Raw genomic sequence first — 22,055 nt, forward strand, 5'->3', positions numbered from 1 at the left:
AAACTTTTACAGGATAAACAATCTTGTCGGTGTTTTACAAACAAGTACTTCGAAATCTAAGCCTTATCTGGTCACAGGGATATTGTTACTAAAATGAAAACGATAAAAATGACGTAGAAGTAGTAGTTGAAAAAAGGACTGTTTGTACTCTTGCTCGCAGATACACAAAATAAACTTTTTAAAGTCAATCTGTAGTAAATATCGTTCCTTTGCTGAGTACTGAGTAAAAACTCAATGGCAGAGTTTTTGCATTTTGGAATTACAGTCCTTGAGGAACGACTTATAGTGCAGCAGACTCTTTTTTTGGTAAGTTTTCTGTATTTAGTACAAAACTACATTTTGCCCTAGATAATGGTCAACTCTAGAAGTTGATTTAATGAGTTCACATACAATTTACAATAATCGTCCCTTATATAAAAATCTTATTCGAGATTCGTCGAACTTGATCTCGATCACGATCTCGAAACAAGTGAGTGGAGTAAGTCGCGCCGAGCAAACATCGCGAATGTAAATAAACAAACTGATGGCTGAATTCAAATGCGGTTATGGGGTTAGAATGAGCGCGTATACGCTCGTCGCTCGTTTTATACCGTTTGTGTTCTTTGATGTTATATATATATATGTATTTATACATATGTATATCTACGCACATTAAGATATAAGATCAGGCGCAAAATCGTGCCAAAATGTTTTAGATTTTAATTATGAACTGTTAGAAAATGTATTTTATTTTTTTTTATAAAAATCGAATCAAATATGGTTAGAACATGAAAGCTTGATAGGGACAAGCGCTATGAAAGCTTATTTATAAATACTGAGGTTCCGCTGGTTTGCGTAATCAGGCTGGATATGGACCCCTTCGTGCATGTTCCTGGAGACCCGTCGGGCCTAAGAAGTTTTATTTTTTCGCAACGATTCGAATAGAGTGGTTAGAGACCTTTTTATTATACCCTATCCATGAGATCCGTCGGGTCTAGAACGTTGTGTTTTTTGCAAGGAATCTAATGTGATTGATTAGAACAAGAAGGGACGATCGGGCCATCCACAGTTGAGGAAATTCTTCGTAGCGACCTGATTGAGGCTACCGCTATTCTAACTATGACTATGAGGGACTCCCGGAACATGCACAATAAGGGTGTGTATACATATATATATAATAAAGAGGTCCATCCAGCTCGATATTACGCCAGCGCCTCATGGTACAGTTTCTGATCGAGGTTTCCTGATGTTCTAAACATATTTCACTCGATTCATTATGGAAAAACACATCTGTTAATACTTCTTTATTAATAAAAAGCCATATAATTATTTACAAAAAATTCAAATCCGAGACATAGGCGCGCTTAAACATTCCTTATAGTATATATATAATGTACGAGCATTGCGGTGAGGGGTGGGGGTAATTCCGACACTCGGGCGGCTTGAGCATCAGTTCGAGTTTATCTGTCGTGCAGTCAAGTTGTCCTATAAAGTTTCGATTCGTGTATATTATACGCAAGAGAGCAAGTACTCGAGTGTATGTGTTTCTATATCTCTTGTTCACCCCGCTATAAGACTCTTATATTCAACGCTCAAGGTAAATCGAATTTCGTAGACGAGGAGATCAGCTTTTCGACGCTCCGAAAATAAGTGTTCAGATATCCCGCGTTTAGTTGGTCGTTGCAGAGTAGAGCAGTGGAATCGACGACGCCGCATTGGTGCTCTAAATTCATTTGTTAACCAATGGTGCGCCACGGTTAGCATTTAGCTCAACAAATCGCCAAGCCGCAAATTTGTTGGTTAGGTTCTCCAAGCTGTTGTTGAACCGTAGGTTAAGGAGCATCTATAGTGTTAATGTTTTTCTCCGTTGTTATTGAATTGAAATGAAGTTCTGACAGTGATTTGAAGGTGTATAAAGTAATTGCTGAACACATAGTTAGTATTGAAAAAAAATATGAGGATCGCCATAGAGGGTTGCGCTCACGGCGAGCTTGAATCAATTTACGATGCCATCATCGAGTCTGAAAAAGTCGATGGTAAAAAAGTTGACTTACTTATATGCTGCGGAGACTTTCAAGCCACGAGAAATTTGAGGGATCTAAAATGCATGGCTGTACCTGACAAGTACAAAGAAATGGGCACGTTTTACAAGTAAGTCTAATTTTTGTCTGTGCAATAGTTTTGTTTACATTATGCACTTTTCTTACATCATCTGTTTGTAGATATTATACAGGAGAAAAAGTAGCACCTATCCTCACAATTTTCATTGGTGGTAATCATGAAGCTTCAAACCACCTGCAGGAACTATCGTATGGCGGGTGGGCCGCCCCAAACATTTATTATTTGGGTTATGCGGGTGTTGTGACAGTAGCGGGAATAAGGATCGCAGGAATGTCAGGAATCTACAAAAGTCATGATTATATGAAAGGCCATCACGAGTATCCACCGTATAATAATAATACCATGCGTAGTGCTTATCACATCAGAAACTTGGATATATTTAGGTTGAAACAGGTAATTATTTTGGTCAATGTTTACAAATATTTTAAAGTATTTCTAAATAAGAAGATCATTAATTTTATTTATGTTTTTAAACAGCTCTCAGGTCCTATTGACATAATTATCAGTCATGATTGGCCCTTAGGAATTACAGAATATGGCAATGTGAAAGCATTGCTCAGAAAAAAAGCTTTCTTTAAGTAAGTATTCCACATTTGATACCTTTTATTTTATTGTATTTTATTAATCTTATTGTATGGGGAATAATTTTTTTTAATCTTTGTAGGGAAGATATTGAAAACAACACTCTTGGTAGTCCACCGGCAATGGAAGTACTAAAGCAACACTACCCAACTCATTGGTTTGCAGCACACTTGCACTGCAAATTTGCTGCTGTTGTTTCAAATGAGGATTGCAGTAAGACAACCAAATTTTTGGCTTTAGATAAGTGTTTACCGAGGAGAAAATTTATTCAAGTCATAGACATTGATCATGATCAAAGTTTGCCCATCAAACTTTCCTATGATTTAGAATGGCTTACAATATTATATTTGACAAACCATTTACTTAGTGTGAAAAATACTCTGAGCTATATGCCTGGACCCCACCATCAAGTTAGATGGAAGTTTGTTCCTCTGGAGGAAGAAAAGGAAAGGATACATCACAAACTTAACTATGATTTAACTGTTCCACTGAATTTTAAAGAGACAGTTGAGCGTTACGATCCTGAAAATCCATATATGCGCGTTGATCAACCAAATTTGTCAGTAAATCATCAGACTACTGAATTTTGTGATAAATTAGGAATCGATGATCCTTTTGCTTTGATAAAAATGACAGCAAACATTCCCGAAGATAACGAGAAAATCGACAACTCGTTCGCAAGCAGCACGCCAGTTCAACATCCTCATTCTGCTGATCATTCACTCTCTACTGAAGAGGATGAACAATCCATGGAAGGATCGGACGAAGAACCCCAATTTGTCATAGATACGGTGCCGACGTACAATTCAAGAACAGTTATGTCGCCATTGAAAATGCCCGCTGCTAAGAATGAAGGTACCATTTGTATAGACGACGATACTGAATCGAAAGTAGAGGACCAAACAAATTCTCCAAAGAATACAAATTTAATTGATGCAGTACCTAACTTGGTTCCTAGAGCAGTGATGTCCTCTTTAAAGTTACCGCCTGTCAAAAATGGAAGCAAATCGACAGATGAAACAGAAAGTGAAGCGCAAGCTCATTTAAACTCTTCCAAGAGTCCAAGAAGATTAGAGGACGCAAATAAAGCATCAGGTAATGGTTTTTTAAAAATTTTCTTGATTTTTCATCAAAAATTTACTTGTACTTACTAGTTGTTTATCACTCTATTTTCTTTTCAACAGATGCAAAAGTCGAACCAAATACGAAAAAATTTAAGCGGCGAAATCAGTCAATTTACACGGACACGGAATGTACCACGTAGTGGTAGCTGGAAACTTACTGATGATATTAAGATTCATTTAATATCACCACATGTACAAAACCCTTAAAGTTTTGTTCTGTTTTTAAAGAAATGAAATTCAATGATGCAGCAATGTTTGCCGAGATTTATTTTATACGTTGAACTAGGTTTCTTTTAGTGAAAGCTGAAGGAAATTTTATTGTTTTTCTTTTTTATTTGTTTGATCATTAAACAGCGTCATGACCGCGCGAATAGGCAATTCTTGTAATATCTAAGGAATAATTATACAAAGGAAATACGCAAATGTAATATGAAATTCATTATATCTGAATAGCCATATCAGGAATTGAGAATTTCTGCTAATTTTTATCTTCGGAATAGAATACATCGGTTTTTGCTTCAATCGTGAAATAGAATCGCGATGCAAAAAGCGAATGGATTTCTTATTCATCAGATCGCATCACATAAGTCGTACAAATCGATTGTCTTTGTACCATAAATAAACTTACTTATTTTACTACAAAAAAATAAACACTCGCACATAGACGTTTTCACGTCTTTTATTTCTTCTTCGTAATATCCTCTCTCGTCAAGTATTATCATTCAACATTCCATTGTCGGATGAATAATGAATTACAGAAGGTGTACTCGGTTAATTTTCCGTAACATCATCAATTCAAGCCAAAGAGTAGGAAAATTCGCCGACCACATTCCCGCATTGTATTATAGGCACAGTAACATACACGCCGAACTGCTATGAAAACGCGTAATACCGCCGCCGCGTCTGTGGCAAAGATCTGTAATAATAACCAATGCTTTTGATAATCGACGTGTGTACCTACTGCGTGTCTACAGAGCATCGCAAGGTCACGCGAAATTGCATTTATGATTGGATAGTCGGCGGCGCTGCGTTGCGAGAATTTTCACAAGTCCCGCGGATTTACATAAGTAATTTCTCGCTAATGTTTACACAATAATGAGTACTCGCGTAGCGAGGATCACTGTGGTTTCCAATTAATCAAACAAATACTCGGCATAACTGGATTATGATCGCGCGCCATACAATGTACAATGTCGTAGCTAATAAAAAAACGGAGTAAAGCGCATATATAACGTAACAACTTACAGTCTAAACGCGCTAGTAGGGATCTGCATATATCACTATGCATAAATATATTTACAGGCTATATCGGGCGAATCGGAGCGAGGTATTGTGTGACGATGATAAAACGAAGGTTCGGCAAATGCACTGAAACGATTAACAAACAAAGTGACCGCTGCGTCGAATATCTATATGTACAGTATGAATGTGTCTCGCATATAAGAGAATGCGTCTACCTCGCGTCAGAGTATTTTATTCCACCGATGAACATAAATTGTAACGCGAAGTCGACGAACGCGGCTATCGAATCTCTTACATCTTATTGTATTACACAATGCTATCGATTTACAATATCGATTTCTCGTTGTAGGACTTCAGGCAACGTCGTCCTGACTCCTCGCCTGTCTCTCTCTGGGAGGATTGAAGATGGCCTGGATCTCCTCGAGGGTCTTTCCCTTCGTCTCGGGCGTGATGATGTACACCCAGAGAGTACCAGCGGCACAGCAGCCCGAGAAGAACCAGAAGGTCGAGTGTATGCCGGCGACTTTGTTGAGCGCCTGGAAGCCGAGACCGACGATGAAGGCGAAGATCGAGCCGATGATTATGCCAGCGGCGACGGCCGGTCCCTTGACGTTCGTCGGGAAGATCTCGCCGAGGATGACGTAGGGAATGGTCCCGATGCCCAGGGCCACCATGATCTCGTAGACGATGAGCGCGGCTATGGGCAGCCAGGTGATCATCGAGACGTCGGCCTCGAGGCTGTACTTCATGAAGAAGAACAGCCCGACCAGCGCGAGGGACACCGCGGCGAACGAGCCCGACAGCAGGATCAGGATCCTTCGGCCGACCCGGTCCACGAGACTGGCAGCGGCGAGCCCGGCCGCCAGCTGTGCCAGGCCCAACACGATCACCGCGTACTGGGGCTCGAGCTTCGAGCCGCTGTGGCTGAAGATCTCCTGCGTGTAGGCGACGATCGCCATGTGTCCCGACAGCTGCTGGGTGACCTTCAAGCTCAGCAGGATCCACAGACCCCGACGGGTGCCCCGGTTCATGACCAGCTCCCGGAGCGCGTGCTGGCCGCTGCGCTGGCCTTCGATCACGGCGTCCCGCATCGCGTCGATGTCCTTCTTCACGCTCTCGGGCCGCTTGAGCCGCCGGAGCTGCATCAGGCTGCGCGTCGCCCTGTCCTCCCGGTTCTGGATGAGGAAGAAGTACGGAGACTCGGGCATGAAGATGAACGTCGAGACGAAGACCAGCGGCAGCAGGAGCGAGACCAGGTTGAGCTTGTCGTACGGCAGGTACGCCCCGGCCGTGGTGACGAAGAGCCCGCCGAGATTGGTGCACATCTTCAGCAGGGTACCGAACGCCCCGCGGATGTCCTTGTCGGCTATCTCGGCGAAGTAGATGACGGCGACGTTGTAGATGCCGCCGTGAGCTATGCCCGCGACGAACCTCGCCACGTAGAGGATGACGTAGGACCTGGCGGCGATGATGAGGCCCCAGCCGGCCAGCTGGGGTATGGCGAACGCCAGCAGCGAGAACTTACGGCCGAGCCGGTTGATCAGCAGAGGACTGAGTAGAGAGCCGATGATGCCGCCGAGGGTGTAGAGCGAGGCTATCCAGGAGCCCTGGTACGCCGTCACCGGGAACTCCGAGTTGGGCCCCTGGAGATGCGGCAGAGCCGGTGACGTCCAGCCCAAGTAGCCGCCGCAGGCCATCACTGCGAAACTCGCTGCAAAAAGGAGGACGACAAGCGGTTTAGCGTATGTTTATTACTCGCCGTCGTGTATGCGGCCGAAGCGGCAGTTTCCATTCGCGAAAGTACATAAGCAGCAGCGAGAGGGGCTTAATTGACAGCCGCGATGAGCGCGGATCGTTATGTGCATTCGATTAATATATACCGAGAGAGGAATTCACGCCGAGCTTGAACTTTGAGGAAAACAGTGCGCCCACTACACGAGCAGTAATCGCGTGTGCATATATGACATAATGGCTATATAAGTACGACGCGATATTGAATTATAAAACGACGCTAATTTTGATAATTGCACGCGCGCACGTAGCTTTATCGCTCAATCAAGCGCCTCTATCTCTCTTGAGCTAGACGGCTAATTATTATACATCACGTAATCGCGGCGCTTACATGCACACCCGGATCATCAGACGTAAAAATTAATTAAGTCTCCGATGGCGCTCAAGCGAATTTCTAATTGAATTTGCGCTAATTCTGTATAGTAAGGAGCTTGCCGCTCCCTTTCCTCCGATATTCCTTATTGCAGTATATCCCATGTATATAATTGGACCGGAATGCGACGACTATGACACACACGCATTGTTATGTAAGGGAATTACCCGAGGAACTCGCGCGCGCGTGTATATATAAATATACTCCGACGAGACACGCCGTCGGATGAATTATTAATGCGCGCAAGCTAAATCAAACGTAATCCGCGCGGGCCAGAGTAGCAACAAATCGCCGTCATTGCGACGCGACGATCATTGTTCCGATGACGTCGGCAACGCGAGTTCTTATTTCTCTGTGTGGTCGTAATGATGATGGGCATATCGTATGCGAGACACGTGTAATTTGACTGTCGAAAAGCGTGGAATCTTGATCCATCGCGGCGATTGTTTCAGGGAGCGATTTTTCGAGGCTTCGTGGTCAGTTACCCGCGCGTGTGCTCGGTTATACACCATCTGATATGTCATGCTAATGGATGCGCGCGACTGTGTGTATATATGTATGTACATAGCCGAGAGTCTGAATTTCATTTTCTCATCGCGTCGCAATTCTTTCAACAATATCATTTCGCGGGTTACATAAATGCTTTTGTTTAAAGAGCTACCTGTATAAGTGCATTACAGATCTGGACTGTTTGCTCGGCGTCTCGATTTTCAACGAAGAGCATTTTTCTGCATTGCGAGAAAAAAGAATCACGTGTCAAAAGAGTAAAACACATTACACTCCCAAATGTATAATATGTAGCGTACATGCACTGGATAAAAGCAGGCGCGCGCGCGAAAAAAGCGAGACAATAACGCGCCTCTAAAGTGAAAAAAACAAGTCCACGCGCGTGCAGCCGTTATACTTCACATTCCCACATTAGACGGATAGAGACACCTAAAATACACGCTGCATTTACACGCGGAAGAGCCGCAAGTCACGTATCAGGTGGCTACGTACGCGCGGAAATGCCGGAACGGAAATCGCGAGTCTACTAGTGTGTATATTTGTATATAGGAAAGTCGGTCCCAAAAAAGGGGACCGCAATGTATACGTGCATCAGCGCTATGCGCGGCCTTTCGCGCGCCGGGAAAGCCTTGGAGCGACGTGCGATGACGCGTCGGGAATGCGATTAGTTTGATTTATCGAGGATTCGATTTTATTCGAGCTGCTGCGAATTCGCGGGGGGGCCGGGTCGCGGTGAATTCTAATGCGGGCCAGTGACGTTTTCGCATTTAATTATATATGTCGGCGATTTCATTTTGGCACAAGGATTTTATCTGTGTACGGGTCGTATATACCTATATCGTTATTATATCGATTTTGATATGGCGTTGATGCGCGTTAGCGAATTCGGTCTCGAAGTTTACGAGAGTTCTCGCTTCGTTTGCATCATTCGCCGTTATGCTGCCGCGAAGAATTTTGAAAACCCCAGAATTAATAATCTCGGCGTTTTTGCGATTCGAATTTTGTCCTTACCTTGTTCTTCAATCTTTCTTGACTCTCTACGCTTCTGACCGAAGAAGTAAATTGTCTCGATAAAATCTAATAATCAGCTGTAAACGCTAGGTCGTGCTCGTATAAGCGAAAGACAAATCCTCGTTGAAAAGCTCATCATCGTCAGCCGCAATTTCCCGAATCTCGCAGCGCGATGCACCACTTGCTCCATCATGAGCTTGCAAGCACTACTCCTTATGTCGCACGTCTCAGAAGACGAAGCCACAACGCACTGTACGCTTCAGTTTTACGTAATGAAAAAATAGCCGTAGCGTGATTTCGTAAATTGAGCTTTATGCAAGTGTGTGTGTGTGTGTGTGTGTGTGTGTGTGTGTGTATGCGTTGAGTCGCGTCCCTCGCTCGAGTTAAGATCGATCCCGTAACCCACGTCATACCGGCCGAGATTTTTCTCATTTTTGCGACTCAATGATCGTCGTTATATGCCCGAGTACGATTGACTTGTTATGTTCTATATGTATAAACGCACACAGGGCGTATCATCACGCCACCGCTTTCGGTCGAAACAATTGTCGTATAAGTCTGCGTAGTAGCTCGACGTTTCTCATCCATTGATACATCATCCATTTAGAAGGATGTCGCGTAGTTTGGACAAGACAGCGTCAGTCCTGCAACGATCGGCGTAAATGTATTTACGTCTTCTTGTCGTTATTTTCCAAGACTGACGTTTGGTGCATATATACCTATACCTACAATATGTATACCGAATCCAAGCTTCTTCATATCTGTATACATTGCACACTGTCAAGGATGAATTTTCGAGTCGCGCAAATATGAAAAACATTGACGGCTGTCGTTGGCGCGCGAGTTACGATTTTTTATTTAAACTCCGTAACCGCGGCAGCGTCGTAAGAGCTTCGAAAAGTCTTACTGGCTAATCAATCGTGTGCACACCCAGCAAACGGAATGCGCGACTATCCAGCTGCCGCAATTACAAAGCGATCTACCCGCAGCTACCGGTGATTTTGCCTTTTTTTTCGCGCGAAAAACTGCAAGTAATCCGCGAACGACGCGACTTCGCCGAAAAGTTATACTCCTCGCCGACGAGAGGAAAAGTACCTGCAATCGCGTTTATGTGTTCTCAAATAAGTAAGCGTATAAAACGCGGAGAGCGAAACGTTTAACACTCGGTACCTAATGAGCGAGCTCGACATCGGAACGAATCCTGCAGTTATCGCCTATATTACATACACACACGCGTGCATTCTTCTCTCGTTATTTTCGTGACCGAAAAAAAGAATCGTGGGACGAGCGACCGAGTCGTCGCTGTATTATAGTTTCGAAAGCTCTTTACGAAACCGAGTAGGCGCCGCGCGCTGCATCTAATCTTGGGTTCACGGAAAAAAGGGGCTGCATCGCGGCGGTTAAAAAAAACGCGCTCTCTCTCTCTCTCTCTCTCTCTCGAGATAAACTTTTCTCCGGAAAAATTCCTCTCCTGCTCTCTGAATTCGAAAAAAACCCATAGAGCGCCTTATATACTCGCGTGTAAAATACTGACCACTGATAGCCGCTGCGAACTGAAGCCAGAGCCCACCGCGTTCGGGACATGTCTGCTGGTTCTCTTGAATCTCGAGTTCCTTGATCGCGGGTTTCTCGCTGGTCATGCCAGCCGCGTCTTCGATTATGCTGAGGACCGGTAGCTTCTTATCGACGGGCTGCGCGTCCTTCTGGAGGTCCGAGCCCCTCAGACAGGGGAATAGATTGCCGACACGCATTTTACCGTGTGACGTATATATATATATATATATATATATACTTATACTGTGTTACTTTCTTCGGGGGGCGCACCGCTGACGGTTTCACTTTTACGAGCTGCTTGTGTTTCGCTCACTATAGGCTGAGCTATTGGGATTTTTGGCTCATTTGAGGATTCGCATTTTTTTGCTCAACCATGCGTTGCTATATTATATCCTCGCTGGCCTCGACGAGCTGTTTTGCTCGATAAAAGCAGAGGCTAACTCGCTGTTATCACGATTACTCACTCTTTGTCCATCGTTTTTCTTCCCTTCGCACTATATGCACGCGATAACTGTATACGACGTCGCTCGTGATCGCAATACCATCGAGTGAGTTCGTGAGAGAATAAATCGGTAATATATTAGCAAAGGCACCACTGCAGGCTGTAAGTCACACGCCCCCCGCGTGTGAAAGAACAGTCCGCCGGCGGAGAAAAACGAAAACTGAAAGAGCGTCGAGCCGGCGCGTCGCTTTTAAAGTCGATCGGCGTCTCGAAGTGGGGCTCTCTCGTCTCTCTGTCAGCGCCACAGCGCCGATCTTCGGGCGCCGAGGCGACATGGACGCGCGACGCAGTCGCTCCACGCGATCCAGGAAGTCGCCCCCCAGAGGATCGGCGACGCGAGGATGATCGGTATATATGTATCCATATTGTACAGGTGATTCAAAGCGATCGGATCATACGGACACGTGCTTTGTTCGCGTTGGCATCTCATTCGGATGATCGGTATTGTTTACCATCGGCGATTTTGAAGGAAAACCGATCGATCGTTTTATTGCGCTCGCGCGTCAATGGCTGTTTATCGGTCGCGTTTACGTATTGACCTTTGCGATATATATTACTTATATCGCTGCCGATCGAGCCGATCGATGTGTTTTTTTTTTCTGCGGCGTTATTATAATCCAGATTCTGTAAGCTATTATTAGCTTCGTCCTCTCGATTGAGGAATCAAGTTGAATAGAAAAGTTGTTGACACGATTACACCGTGTGCGTTTTTTATACGATACATTTATTGTTGCGCCATTATTACTGTACTCGGGAAAAATGCGTCTCATTGAATGCATACATATCTTATTGGACGATACAGTGTTACAGATTCGAGTAGAATTACGAAACGCATATAGAGAAAAATCGTTTCATCAGCCGGATCGAAAAAAAATGCAACAAATAAAATGTTATGCCTTTGTTTATTTTTTTATACCGCAACTATATTGTGTATACGTATCGACCGTATATTTTTATTGAACAATACCGCGCTTTCTAAAACGCAACGCGCTCGCATTGTTGTAACATGAACGCAATTACCGTCAATTAAATTTTCAGCTTTTATTGACACGAAAAGTCGTAAAAAAAATAGCGAGATATGATCAAGGCTGCGCGCGCATGCGCGGGCTATTTAATCGACACTATAAATTTCCTGCCGCGTGTATAAACAATTAATTTGAAAAAAAAATAATGATAAAACTATAATGATAGAACGATATAGCATCATCATCGCAGCGGCGGTCGTCGGGATGAATACCGATCCCCGAATTTTTTTTGCGATAAGCATCTGTATTCCTTTCATACGCCCGACACGCCAAGCGCACTTTAATCGTGAACTTCCTATATATAAGTTTAGACTTGACATAATAATGAAAGTGGACGCGTTTTACATACCAATCAGGCAAGTGTCCATTATTATCGCATCGTCAATCTGAGATCTACAACAAAGCTCGGGAAACCCTATAATTATGTCCTTGTTTACATAACGTCCATGTACATTTCCAGAAGAAAAAAAAATAATAAAAAAAAAATAACGGTTAATCAGCAAACCATATAAGCGTAAATCGCTTCTTCGCGTTACTAATAAATGCATAATCAGAGTATATCTATCGTTTGCCATCCGATAATCGGACCCGATGACGTTTCGCGCTAGAGCGCAACGGCTCATTGCGCTGGTAATTGCTCGCTATATGGTGTCTACGTAGACGCGTGTGCCTTCCGGCAATTTTATTTTCCTAGAGCGCAGGAGAATGAATTTTCGCAAAAGCGCGTTTTCCCAGAAGTATATCCACAATATTGCATGTGCGTGTTTTGTTATATTAGCGAAGCGACGACGAGACCAGTAATGCCGCGTATGTATAATGCGTAGCATCTGATTCGCTGTAGTCTTGGTAGCGAGGATAAAGCAGGGTTTTTCTCAAAAATTAAACGGTGATTACTGAAAAAATGTCGAGGCTGCTTATCATTTAAATGAATACAATATAGGTACTATTATTTTCATATACATATTCTCAGAACGCGCATTTTTCGCACGCACACGAAATTCGCACGCGCAGGCGAAGAATTTCGGGGAACGGAAATTTTCTCGGAAAAAGAACTTTTCATATGCATATTTATAGTATACTTACCGATACGCAGCATTGAGGGGCGCGGCGGCGAGACAGAGGAGGAAAATTAGCATGTGCGTCGCGGAGACCTATTGTTGAACCGTCTGCATGAATATTATAGGTAACTAACCGATTAAAACACTTGTGTGTGTGTGTGCGTGTGTGTGTGTGTACGTATCGTCGCAAAGAGCAGTCGATCGGCTTATATGTGCACAAAATATTTTGGTCAATGATCCCGTACCTCAGCTCTTATTGCAATTATCGTGATATAATTTTCCGTGACGATCGTCGAAAGTGTGAATTAGCATATCCTTCGCTAAATCTCTCGCGGTCCACCCGAGTCACGCCGCGGTGACATCCCGCTCAAGGATATGCGTGCCGATACATAATTTTGAATGGAGAAACCGGATTATACACCGGGCGGCGAAGCGCTTGCTGATGTTTTGTAATGCTTTCGCCGGGCCTCTCTTTTCTGTTTTTCTCTTCCAAATGAATACATGTATACATGCTTTGCATCATTATGCCGAAGTAAAAGTAAGCTCCGAAAATTGTGCTAGTGCAGACAAACAGAAAGCTCGGGTTTGCAGGCGATAACAGCTGGCCGAATTACGCGCATACGAAACGGCGTAAAACGCATATCGGTGTGTGTGTCGGGCGACGATGACTGATCGATGCCTGTGTCTTCCATTGGTGCAGCGGATAGATATTTATGAAATTATAGCCGCGCTGCTCTCGAGCAATTTGCATTCGTTCGTCGTAAGTTATACATAATATGTAGAGGCGTCGACTAATTGGAGTTCAATGCGACGAAGAGAATAACCGATCTACTTAGGTCATCGAGTCAGATGCGTCCTTTCTTTTCGTTTCTGACGACGAATCATTTAACTTTCAATGTATGAGGAAACTTTCACTATTCAATACTTCATTTGAATTTCGCGCGCAAACCCGTGCGCTCCGAAAACGCGCATCGCCCGCGCGTATACGTTAACGCGAAAAACGCGGGATAACGGCCGCACATGCAGCGCAATTATAACGTGAAGATGAAGTCGGCCAAAATGCAGTGAAGACAAAGACGTATGGGAGACGTGACGTGCAGTGTGCGTGTGTGTGTGTGCGCGCGCGCGCGTGTGTGTGTCTCTTTCTCGAGAATAAACGAAAGAACCAAGTGCTATATTAGCGTGGAAAAACAGTGAAAGTGATACTTATACAGTTCATTCATCGAGTTCGACGACACACAACCAATGCGGTACGATGGAAAGACAGACGATCAAAACATACAGCCGGAAAGCGCCGATCACCGAGTACAAACCGTCCTCGGCTCTGGTGCCCAGCTTCCCCAACCCCGTGGAACACCCCCACGTCAGGGAGTCGAGGCTGAACGATAAGACTCTGGTGGTGGACGTCTTCGAGGACACCTTTGACCGGATTGCCACGGGAGTCGTGTGAGTTCAACTCTTTGATAATAATGTCTTAGTTTTCAGCTCTGTTACTTTCTATGGTTTTCTTTCTTTGGCATCAGTGTAAAGTCTCCGAAAAAGTATGCCAGTCCACACAGCAGTGACACCAATGACAGCGACAACAGCAGCGATGACTATTTCAAAAGACCAACTAGAGCTGAAGAGGAGACAGAGAGAAAACGGGTGAGCGATGAGTTTTGGGAGCAGGAAAATCAGCAATTCGAGAAAGACTCTGCAAAAACCAGGCAACGGAACAAGAAGGGTGCTACGAGCAAAAAAGCCGGAGTTAAGAGGAAGAAATTCATAAGCAAGAGTAGTGACGAGGAAGATGATTCCACAGCGAATAAACAGTATGCCAAGGTTACTAAATTTAAGGAGCCCAAGCAGCAGATTAGAAAGGTCGTTAAAAGAAATAAGAAAGGTTCTCCTGCTAAGGGAAAAGTACCAGAAATACATTTTCCTGGTGAAGATAAAAATCTAGCCAATGCTGAAGATGGCCAGTTAAATTCTTCAGTCATGGTGAATGACTGCTCCTTAGGTTTCATCGATGAGAACGTCCAAATGTCCAAAGATATTTGCAATGTTAATCAAAAGAAATTCCTACATGATTTTCCTACGAGTACTCCTAGAGATCACAAACAGAAATTGATTGTGAATGTACAGAATTTGTCACCGATAACGCTAAACAAAGAGCACCTATCAGTGGCAGATACTGAATCAATATCAAAAGAAAAGCATGTTTTAAGAGAGTCTAATTTGAATGACATTTCATCTCAGATGACATCGCTGTCCAAAGAATCCAATAAAGTTGTAGAATCTAAATCAATGCAAATTGAAAAAAATTCTCAGAGTAACAGTTATATACATACTCCTTCTAAATTCATTTCAGATAGAAAAGAAAGATCTGAAACAGAAGATGAAGACCATGTAGTAGAGGAAAATAATGATGAAAATAATTCTAGCATGTGTGCCTTATTGCCCGCTAATGCTAATGTAGACAGTGATAGAAATCTAAAGGAAAATGATAAGTTACAAGTAACTAATGGTAAAACTCAGTTTTTTAATAGAACACCGACAAGAAGAAACCAAAGAAATGATATTCCAAGTTTTGTTGAATCCCCTCTACTATTTGATGACACAGAACAAAGTCAACATATTAAAGGTCGTTCAGTTGCATCAAGTAATATTAGTAATATTACAGGAGAGTCAAATGACGAATCTTTGAAAAACACCCATACAAGCAAAAAAAATTCTTCTGCCTTTAAAAATCTTTATGGAGAATTAGAAAATACCCAACGTGAACATTTTAATGAATCTTCTTATTCACCACATGAGTGGAGTAATGATTATGACTCTTCATATGGGGATTTTACAAATAAGAACAAAACTATGGTAAATAGAACAGAGGATCCTGAAAGAAGAAACTTAGAAAACAGCCATAAAGACAAACAGATTGACACAAATAATACATCTATGGATAAGGAATTATCGAAAGAATCCATACTTAATGCAAGTGAAAGCTCTCAACGACAAAGCAGTGGTAACAGTGAATTACAGGAAATAGAAGATGTAGCATCACTAGTTAACACTCTTGATCCTAAAAATGAGTCTATTAATTCTATCATTACCAATAAATCAAGCGATGATCAAAGAAAGATTTCAGAAACAGATAACGTAATTAGTCAAGATATTGAAAATTCTGTTGAGACAATTCATGAAATTGATAATAACTCAAATAGCTTTGAACTTCACATAGAATCTAACACTTCCAGTACAAAAAGTGACTCTCTTATTTCTGAAAATCAAGTATCTTCAAAAATTCCAAAAGCTACAGAATCTATAGAAATTCAACCAGAAGAACAAATCACTGATCAGTGCAGTAAGATAGATAACGCAGATGAACATGTTGGACAAAATTCAATGAACCATGAAAATCAAATCAATGAATGTAGCAGACCTACTATATCAAGTAGTACAAATGAAAGGTCTATTCAAAATAACGAAGATGATGAAAGGCTTAATGGACAAAAACTTATAATACGTCTCACAAAATTATCACCTGATTTTTATAAGTCATCACCTGTTTTTCTAACAAAGACTTCAAGAAGAAAACAGCTACAAATGCAAACTAAAAATGTGAAGAAAAGCAGAGTTTCCAGAAAAGGAACTAAAAAAACAGTATCTGATAATGAAAACAGTGATGTCGAAAAGTTAGATGAAAACCGTGAAAGTAGATCATTTGTTTTGTCTGGAAGAGTAACAAAATCAAAAACTAATAAGAAAGCGTTAAAAAAATCAACAAGAACTTCTAGAAAAAAGAAAGAAAGTTATAAGAGTTATGCCATGGATATTGTTGAAAATGGGATTCTTCAGCACAATAAAACTGGATCAGAAGAAAGTGAAGATAAATACAAGAAACTTTGTCAACTATTCAATATTAAAGAATTATGCGTGCTTTTATCTAAATTGCCAGATTTGGATATGGAAAATAAATTATCTGTTTCCAGGAGAAAGAGTACTAATCCAATTATTAAAAGGAAATCATCAAGAAAGTCAAAAAGTGTCTACAAACTTGGAGATGAAGATAAAAGCGGAAATGAAAGCATTAATAAAACTGTTGAAGATAGTACTATTAATGTAGATGCTGAGAGGAATAATTCAATCAAGATCAATAAATATATTGATGGTATTGATCAAGAGACATTAACATTAAATGAGCAAAGAAATCCTGAAAATAGAAATGAAATTAATGCAAGTTTCAATGGTGAGGAACTGTGTGATATTCTTTCAAAATTAAATGATCCAGTAAAAATAACAATCAGGAGAAACCCATACAAGAGGTTGGATAGACCTTTAGCAGCTATAACGGAGCATCTTGTAGAGCAGCCTTCTCGTATTGACGAAGAAGAAGAAGAAGAAGAAGAAGAAGAAAATGGAAACAAAGAAGAAAATAATATTGAAACAAGAAAAACTGATAAAAATCTGGTTACTAATTCTTCTATAGAAGAGTCTGATACCAACAAATTAGCAGATGATCAAACGCACCCTATTTTCTTAAAACCTGGGAAATCTTGGGCAAGATCTTTATCAATAATAAATCACTTCCATACTGGGCAAAATTTGGATCAGTTAGCAGTTGGTCGAGGAAAAAGCTGGAGGCACAGTGTTCAGACTATTCTCAATATGCAATCGGAAGGTATTCTTAAACATTTTTTTTTATTCAATGATTCATACTCTCGATTCTGTGTAAAATGCAAATAAAATAAATTTTTAATTGTCCTTCCAAATATAGCAAATGCTCAAGCTGTTGCAAGAAACAACTCTGAAGATAAAGATGAGCATTCACAGTCCTTCAACATGCCAGTTGTTCCACCACGGGTATCGAATAGAGTTTCTACAATTGTCACTAGTCCGTCTCGATTCTCACGTTTTTCGATACGTATTATACCAGACGGAAAAAGATCTACTCTCACTGATGATTTTACCCATTCACGGGGAAGTAGTAATATATCCGACAGGACACGGAAAACTTCGTTGGCAAGAAAGACTTCACTAAGTAAGTATTTTTTATTCTATTAGCATTGTGAAACTTAGTAATGAAATCTAAAATACATGTGAACGTTTATTAGAAATTCGAAGAGAAACCTTGATCGAAACTGAAGAGGATCTGATTAGGTCTGCAAAAGATATTATATTGAAACGTTGTAAACAAACATCTTACTTGCAGTTCAGCGATTGCTTTCCAGACTCGTAAATATCCACCTTTTGAATTTACTAAATTTCACGCAATTATTTTTTAACACTTGTTATTGTTTTGAATTTAGTTACATTGAAAATTGCCGAAAAATTGGGGAAGGAGTATATGGTGAAGTTTTTCTTTATCAAAATAAAACCGAGAAGTCTGTTATTAAAATCATACCAATCGAAGGTGACGAATTAGTAAATTGTGAACGGCAGAAAAAGTTTCACGAAATTCTCTCCGAAATTATTATTTCTGAGTACGTATAAAAAACAATTCTTTCAATTCAATGAATAATTAATTATTTCCTTTCAGAGAATTGCATAAACTTCGATTTGGAAGTGACTTTAACACAAATGGTTTTGTCGGCGTAAACAGAATTATGTGCGTTATTGGAAAATATCCGGAAAAATTAATCGACCTCTGGAATGCATATGATCAAGAAAAAAATTCCGAAAATGACTGCCCAACCATGTTTTATGACGATCAGTTATACATAATACTTGAACTTGCTCACGGAGGGCAAGATCTAGAAGCTTATGTATTTCAAAATGCCTCAGAATCTTATTCTATATTTTTGCAGGTATTCAAATTTTATCTGATTTTTTTTAAATCGATGCTAAAGCATAAGTCCATTACTATTAATTTATTTTTATTATTAATTATACAGACTGCTTTTACTTTGGCTGTGGCTGAACAAGCCCTGGAATTCGAACATCGTGATTTACACTGGGGAAATATATTAATTTCAAAAAGTGACGACAACGAATCGACTTACAAACTCGGATCTGAAGAAATATCACTTCCTACAAAGGGGGTCAAAGTAAGCGTAAATAAATATGGATAGTAATATATAAGTGTGCTTAAACAGCTATAGTTAAAATATTTTTTATAGGTTTCTGTCATCGATTTCACGTTATCTAGAATGTCGTACCAAAGTTGTAAAATTTTTAACGATCTAGCAGCCGATCCTACGCTATTCACTGCGCAAGGAGAATATCAATTCGATATTTATAGGATGATGAGGGACAATGTCAAGTAAGTTTTGATATAGCCAAATTCTCTGTTAAATGAAAAACACGTTTTTGACATTTTGCATTGAATTGTAGTAATGACTGGCAACAATTCAATCCTTACACCAATGTTTTGTGGCTGGACTATACACTTGACAAAATGATAACTGCGGCGAGATATAAAAGAAAAACTTCTAAAATTCATAAGAGTGCCATTGAAGGGATGAAAATGTTGAGAAAAGAGGTTTTGAATTACAAAAGTGCCTTTGAGTTTGTAAGTAAATGCGAAATAATCACTAACGCAGCAAAAACGTGAACAGCAACTGTTAAGTGCAATTGTGCGCCTATTACACAGTTTAGTGATAATAGTAAAAGTAGTTGACTTTACAAAATTCTAAAAATTGTTGACTTACAAAAATTTTAAATTAGATTTTTCTATTAGCTGTATCTGTAAGTCTAATTTTCTTTGTATGAAATACTTTAAGGATATTTATCAGTATTGTATACGTTTAGGTAAAATATATATTATAAATATAATGTATAATTAAGTTTGTATGTATGTACATACTGAACGTATTTTTTACTATATATTTTATACAATTTTATTATAAGTTTTAAACGGATTGATATTTTTAAATTACAATTGTGAAAGCAGTGAGATTAAACGTTGAATAAAAATTTTAATTTAAAAAATGTCATTGCTTGTTGATTTTTCTGTTAGATAATATGCGAGATGTAAATTATCACTTAATTGGTAAGGTCTTATATCGATATTCTCTTGATTGATGATATTCGCTTGAAGCCATTTTTCAATTATCTAAAATACAGTATCGCATATTCATTAGTAAATAATAAAAGTGACTTGTCATGATTTCAATCTCATACTTTTGCTGTGTTGTGAGCGACGTCGTTACCAAAAATTTTAAAACTTTCCACCATCGGTGACTTTTTGAACGAACGTAGAAGCTCAACTCCTCCTACGTCGTCGAAATGATTGTAGGACACATCAATCATCATCAGCTTTGAAAGTTCGATACCCTTGGACAATTCGCTGAAAACATTCTACTGTTACGAATCGGTTTCAAGCACATTCAATCGAATTACCTTATTCCATGATTAGAAATCATGTTGCGACTTAGTAAAAGTGCTCTAAGCGATGGTCGTTTTTCAAGCCAAGTGGAAATCGATTTCGCTCCGAAATCACCTATATTATTGCACGACAAATCTAACAGCTTCAATGTTTTATTATGTTCCGCATTTGTAATCAGCTCTTCAATCTCGTGACAAGAGAAGTCAAACTTTTGTAAATAAAGCTCTTCTAAACTTACGTTGTACTACTTAAAAATAAAAAGTACAGTCAAAGAAGGCCAACCAAAGTAAAAAGGTTTGAACTGCTTCAAAAAAACATTACACGCAACATCAATCCAATAGCATTAGCAATATGCGAGCTATCAAATTTGGAATATCTACACTGCGGAATAGGACAGCTAAGATCCAAAATTTTGAGTGTTTCATTAAATATATGCTGATCTGACCTCAACACTGTCGTAAAATATATCAAACTCGATTCAGTTTGATCAATTTCAGCGACATCGAGGCGCTTGATTGCAATATTGTTCGCGATCGTCAAGGCTATTATTTTTGAACACTAAATAAAAGACTTAAGTTATTCGATAAATCAAATTATAAATTGGTTAAAATTTACTTTGACGCCAATTTTGTTTCCGCTCAATCGGAGAACGCGAAGTTTTAATTTGTCTTGCTGGCGATACATATAGTTGATTCCTGGTTCTCCCACTTTATTGTTTCGTAGATCAAGCTCGTCAATGTATTCGTGAGACTGGAAAACGTAATTTTATTTTAAATTTGTATCTAATTAAAAAAATTGATAAAATAATACTCACAATAACGTAATCTATTAAGCTCATAAATCCAGCGGAATCGATGTGATTAGATACTAAATGCAGTTTTGTTATGTTATAATTTTTCGATAAAAAAATAGTTAGATAAGGAACATCCCAATTTTTAAATCTTCGCCTGAAAATAACCAACAATAACTTTTTTCTCTATTGTAAAAGATTAAATTATTAATCAAAACTCGTTAACAATCATTTTATTTATTTCACCCGATTTTCGCCTCTAAATCTCTGCCATTCAAAATCAAATTTCGAGTTCCATTCGCGTTTTTCTTGCAGTTGCAAGCCAAAAATATGTCTCTAATTATAAATGTGCATTTTGCGTTCTCTCGTTTTTTTCCACACACAGGAATGCTGTCAGATGGATATGACATAGAAAAAGAAGTTCTCTCTTCCATCTCTTCGTCGCTCGAGTCAACGTTGCTTAATTTTGGCGTTGTAAACGTTAAATATCCATATTTATCGACGTGTCTACGGACGTTATCCATTTTCAGAAATTTAGACCGTATTATGACCCAGTGATACAAATTGTACTACCTTCGTCAAATAAACAACAACCTAGCAACTGAGTAAAGACACGATTTATACCTCGAAAAGATAATAAAGAATGACTGACACTGCCAATGTTGGTAAACAAGAAAAAGAGACAGAAGTTTCTTTAAACGAGATGTTCAAAGGTATTATTTTAATATCAATCGGATGATTATAAGTACTAATGTAGGTATAAATACTGACATTTTTTATAAATTTTAGTCTACTGTAGTTTCGATGCAATTTCAAGAGAAATGAACGTCGAATTGCTGCCGTTGTCTCAGATCGATAAGTGGTTATACATAGCTCAAATATTAGATTTGCATAACGTAACGACTACGGACACTGGACTTTGTTTTTTCAAATTCCGTAAGAGAGCAATTAACTACGAGGAATTTCTGGAATATATTCGAGATCTTGCCAATATTAAGAAGCTTAAGCTCGACGATATAGAACATAAACTGCGAACTTGTGCTTTACCAGCAGAAAAACAAAAATAAAAAATAGATGAAGTTGAAAATGTATC

The 22,055-nt window shown here is 40.0% G+C and overlaps 5 protein-coding genes across 7 annotated transcripts; 3 read left to right on the forward strand and 2 right to left on the reverse strand.

Annotated features, from left to right (window-relative positions):
- The first annotated feature begins 1,419 nt into the window (after positions 1 to 1,419).
- On the forward strand, positions 1,420 to 4,467 carry LOC100122292 (lariat debranching enzyme). Its single transcript, XM_008212787.4, has 5 exons — positions 1,420 to 2,130; positions 2,202 to 2,493; positions 2,578 to 2,678; positions 2,765 to 3,777; positions 3,867 to 4,467. Exons 1-5 carry the CDS (start codon positions 1,934 to 1,936, stop codon positions 3,944 to 3,946), a joined length of 1,683 nt encoding a protein of 560 aa, XP_008211009.1. The 5' UTR covers positions 1,420 to 1,933; the 3' UTR covers positions 3,947 to 4,467.
- Positions 4,071 to 10,951, reverse strand: LOC103316885 (facilitated trehalose transporter Tret1). 2 transcript variants are annotated; one of them, XM_008212839.4, is made up of 2 exons: positions 10,265 to 10,951; positions 4,071 to 6,759 (listed from the first exon to the last, which is right to left on the reverse strand). In XM_008212839.4, the coding sequence occupies exons 1-2, from the start codon at positions 10,479 to 10,481 to the stop codon at positions 5,402 to 5,404; spliced, it is 1,575 nt and encodes a 524-aa protein (XP_008211061.1). In that variant the 5' UTR covers positions 10,482 to 10,951; the 3' UTR covers positions 4,071 to 5,401. The 2 variants fall into 2 exon arrangements, with proteins under 2 accessions (XP_008211061.1, XP_031782685.1); XM_031926825.2 differs by lacking the exon at positions 10,265 to 10,951 and adding an exon at positions 8,731 to 10,219 and having other exon boundaries at positions 4,120 to 6,759.
- A 2,902-nt stretch (positions 10,952 to 13,853) lies between these two features.
- Positions 13,854 to 19,775, forward strand: LOC100122327 (calponin homology domain-containing protein DDB_G0272472). The gene is made up of 9 exons (XM_016990248.3): positions 13,854 to 14,315; positions 14,393 to 17,526; positions 17,623 to 17,886; positions 17,960 to 18,080; positions 18,155 to 18,328; positions 18,385 to 18,652; positions 18,740 to 18,892; positions 18,965 to 19,107; positions 19,179 to 19,775. Exons 1-9 carry the CDS (start codon positions 14,125 to 14,127, stop codon positions 19,396 to 19,398), a joined length of 4,668 nt encoding a protein of 1,555 aa, XP_016845737.1. The 5' UTR covers positions 13,854 to 14,124; the 3' UTR covers positions 19,399 to 19,775.
- On the reverse strand, positions 19,622 to 22,044 carry LOC100679036 (leucine-rich repeat-containing protein 74A-like). 2 transcript variants are annotated; one of them, XM_008212792.3, is made up of 8 exons: positions 21,536 to 21,756; positions 21,209 to 21,469; positions 20,987 to 21,119; positions 20,788 to 20,922; positions 20,494 to 20,730; positions 20,187 to 20,416; positions 19,968 to 20,133; positions 19,622 to 19,899 (listed from the first exon to the last, which is right to left on the reverse strand). In XM_008212792.3, the coding sequence occupies exons 2-8, from the start codon at positions 21,394 to 21,396 to the stop codon at positions 19,768 to 19,770; spliced, it is 1,221 nt and encodes a 406-aa protein (XP_008211014.1). In that variant the 5' UTR covers positions 21,397 to 21,469; positions 21,536 to 21,756; the 3' UTR covers positions 19,622 to 19,767. The 2 variants fall into 2 exon arrangements, with proteins under 2 accessions (XP_008211014.1, XP_003427424.2); XM_003427376.5 differs by having other exon boundaries at positions 21,209 to 22,044.
- On the forward strand, positions 21,566 to 22,049 carry LOC103316886. The gene is made up of 2 exons (XM_008212840.4): positions 21,566 to 21,675; positions 21,752 to 22,049. The coding sequence occupies exons 1-2, from the start codon at positions 21,606 to 21,608 to the stop codon at positions 22,027 to 22,029; spliced, it is 348 nt and encodes a 115-aa protein (XP_008211062.1). The 5' UTR covers positions 21,566 to 21,605; the 3' UTR covers positions 22,030 to 22,049.
- The last annotated feature ends 6 nt before the right edge of the window (positions 22,050 to 22,055 follow it).

Source organism: Nasonia vitripennis, chromosome 1, assembly GCF_009193385.2.
Source record: "Nasonia vitripennis strain AsymCx chromosome 1, Nvit_psr_1.1, whole genome shotgun sequence".
NCBI classification, from domain to species: domain Eukaryota; kingdom Metazoa; phylum Arthropoda; class Insecta; order Hymenoptera; family Pteromalidae; genus Nasonia; species Nasonia vitripennis.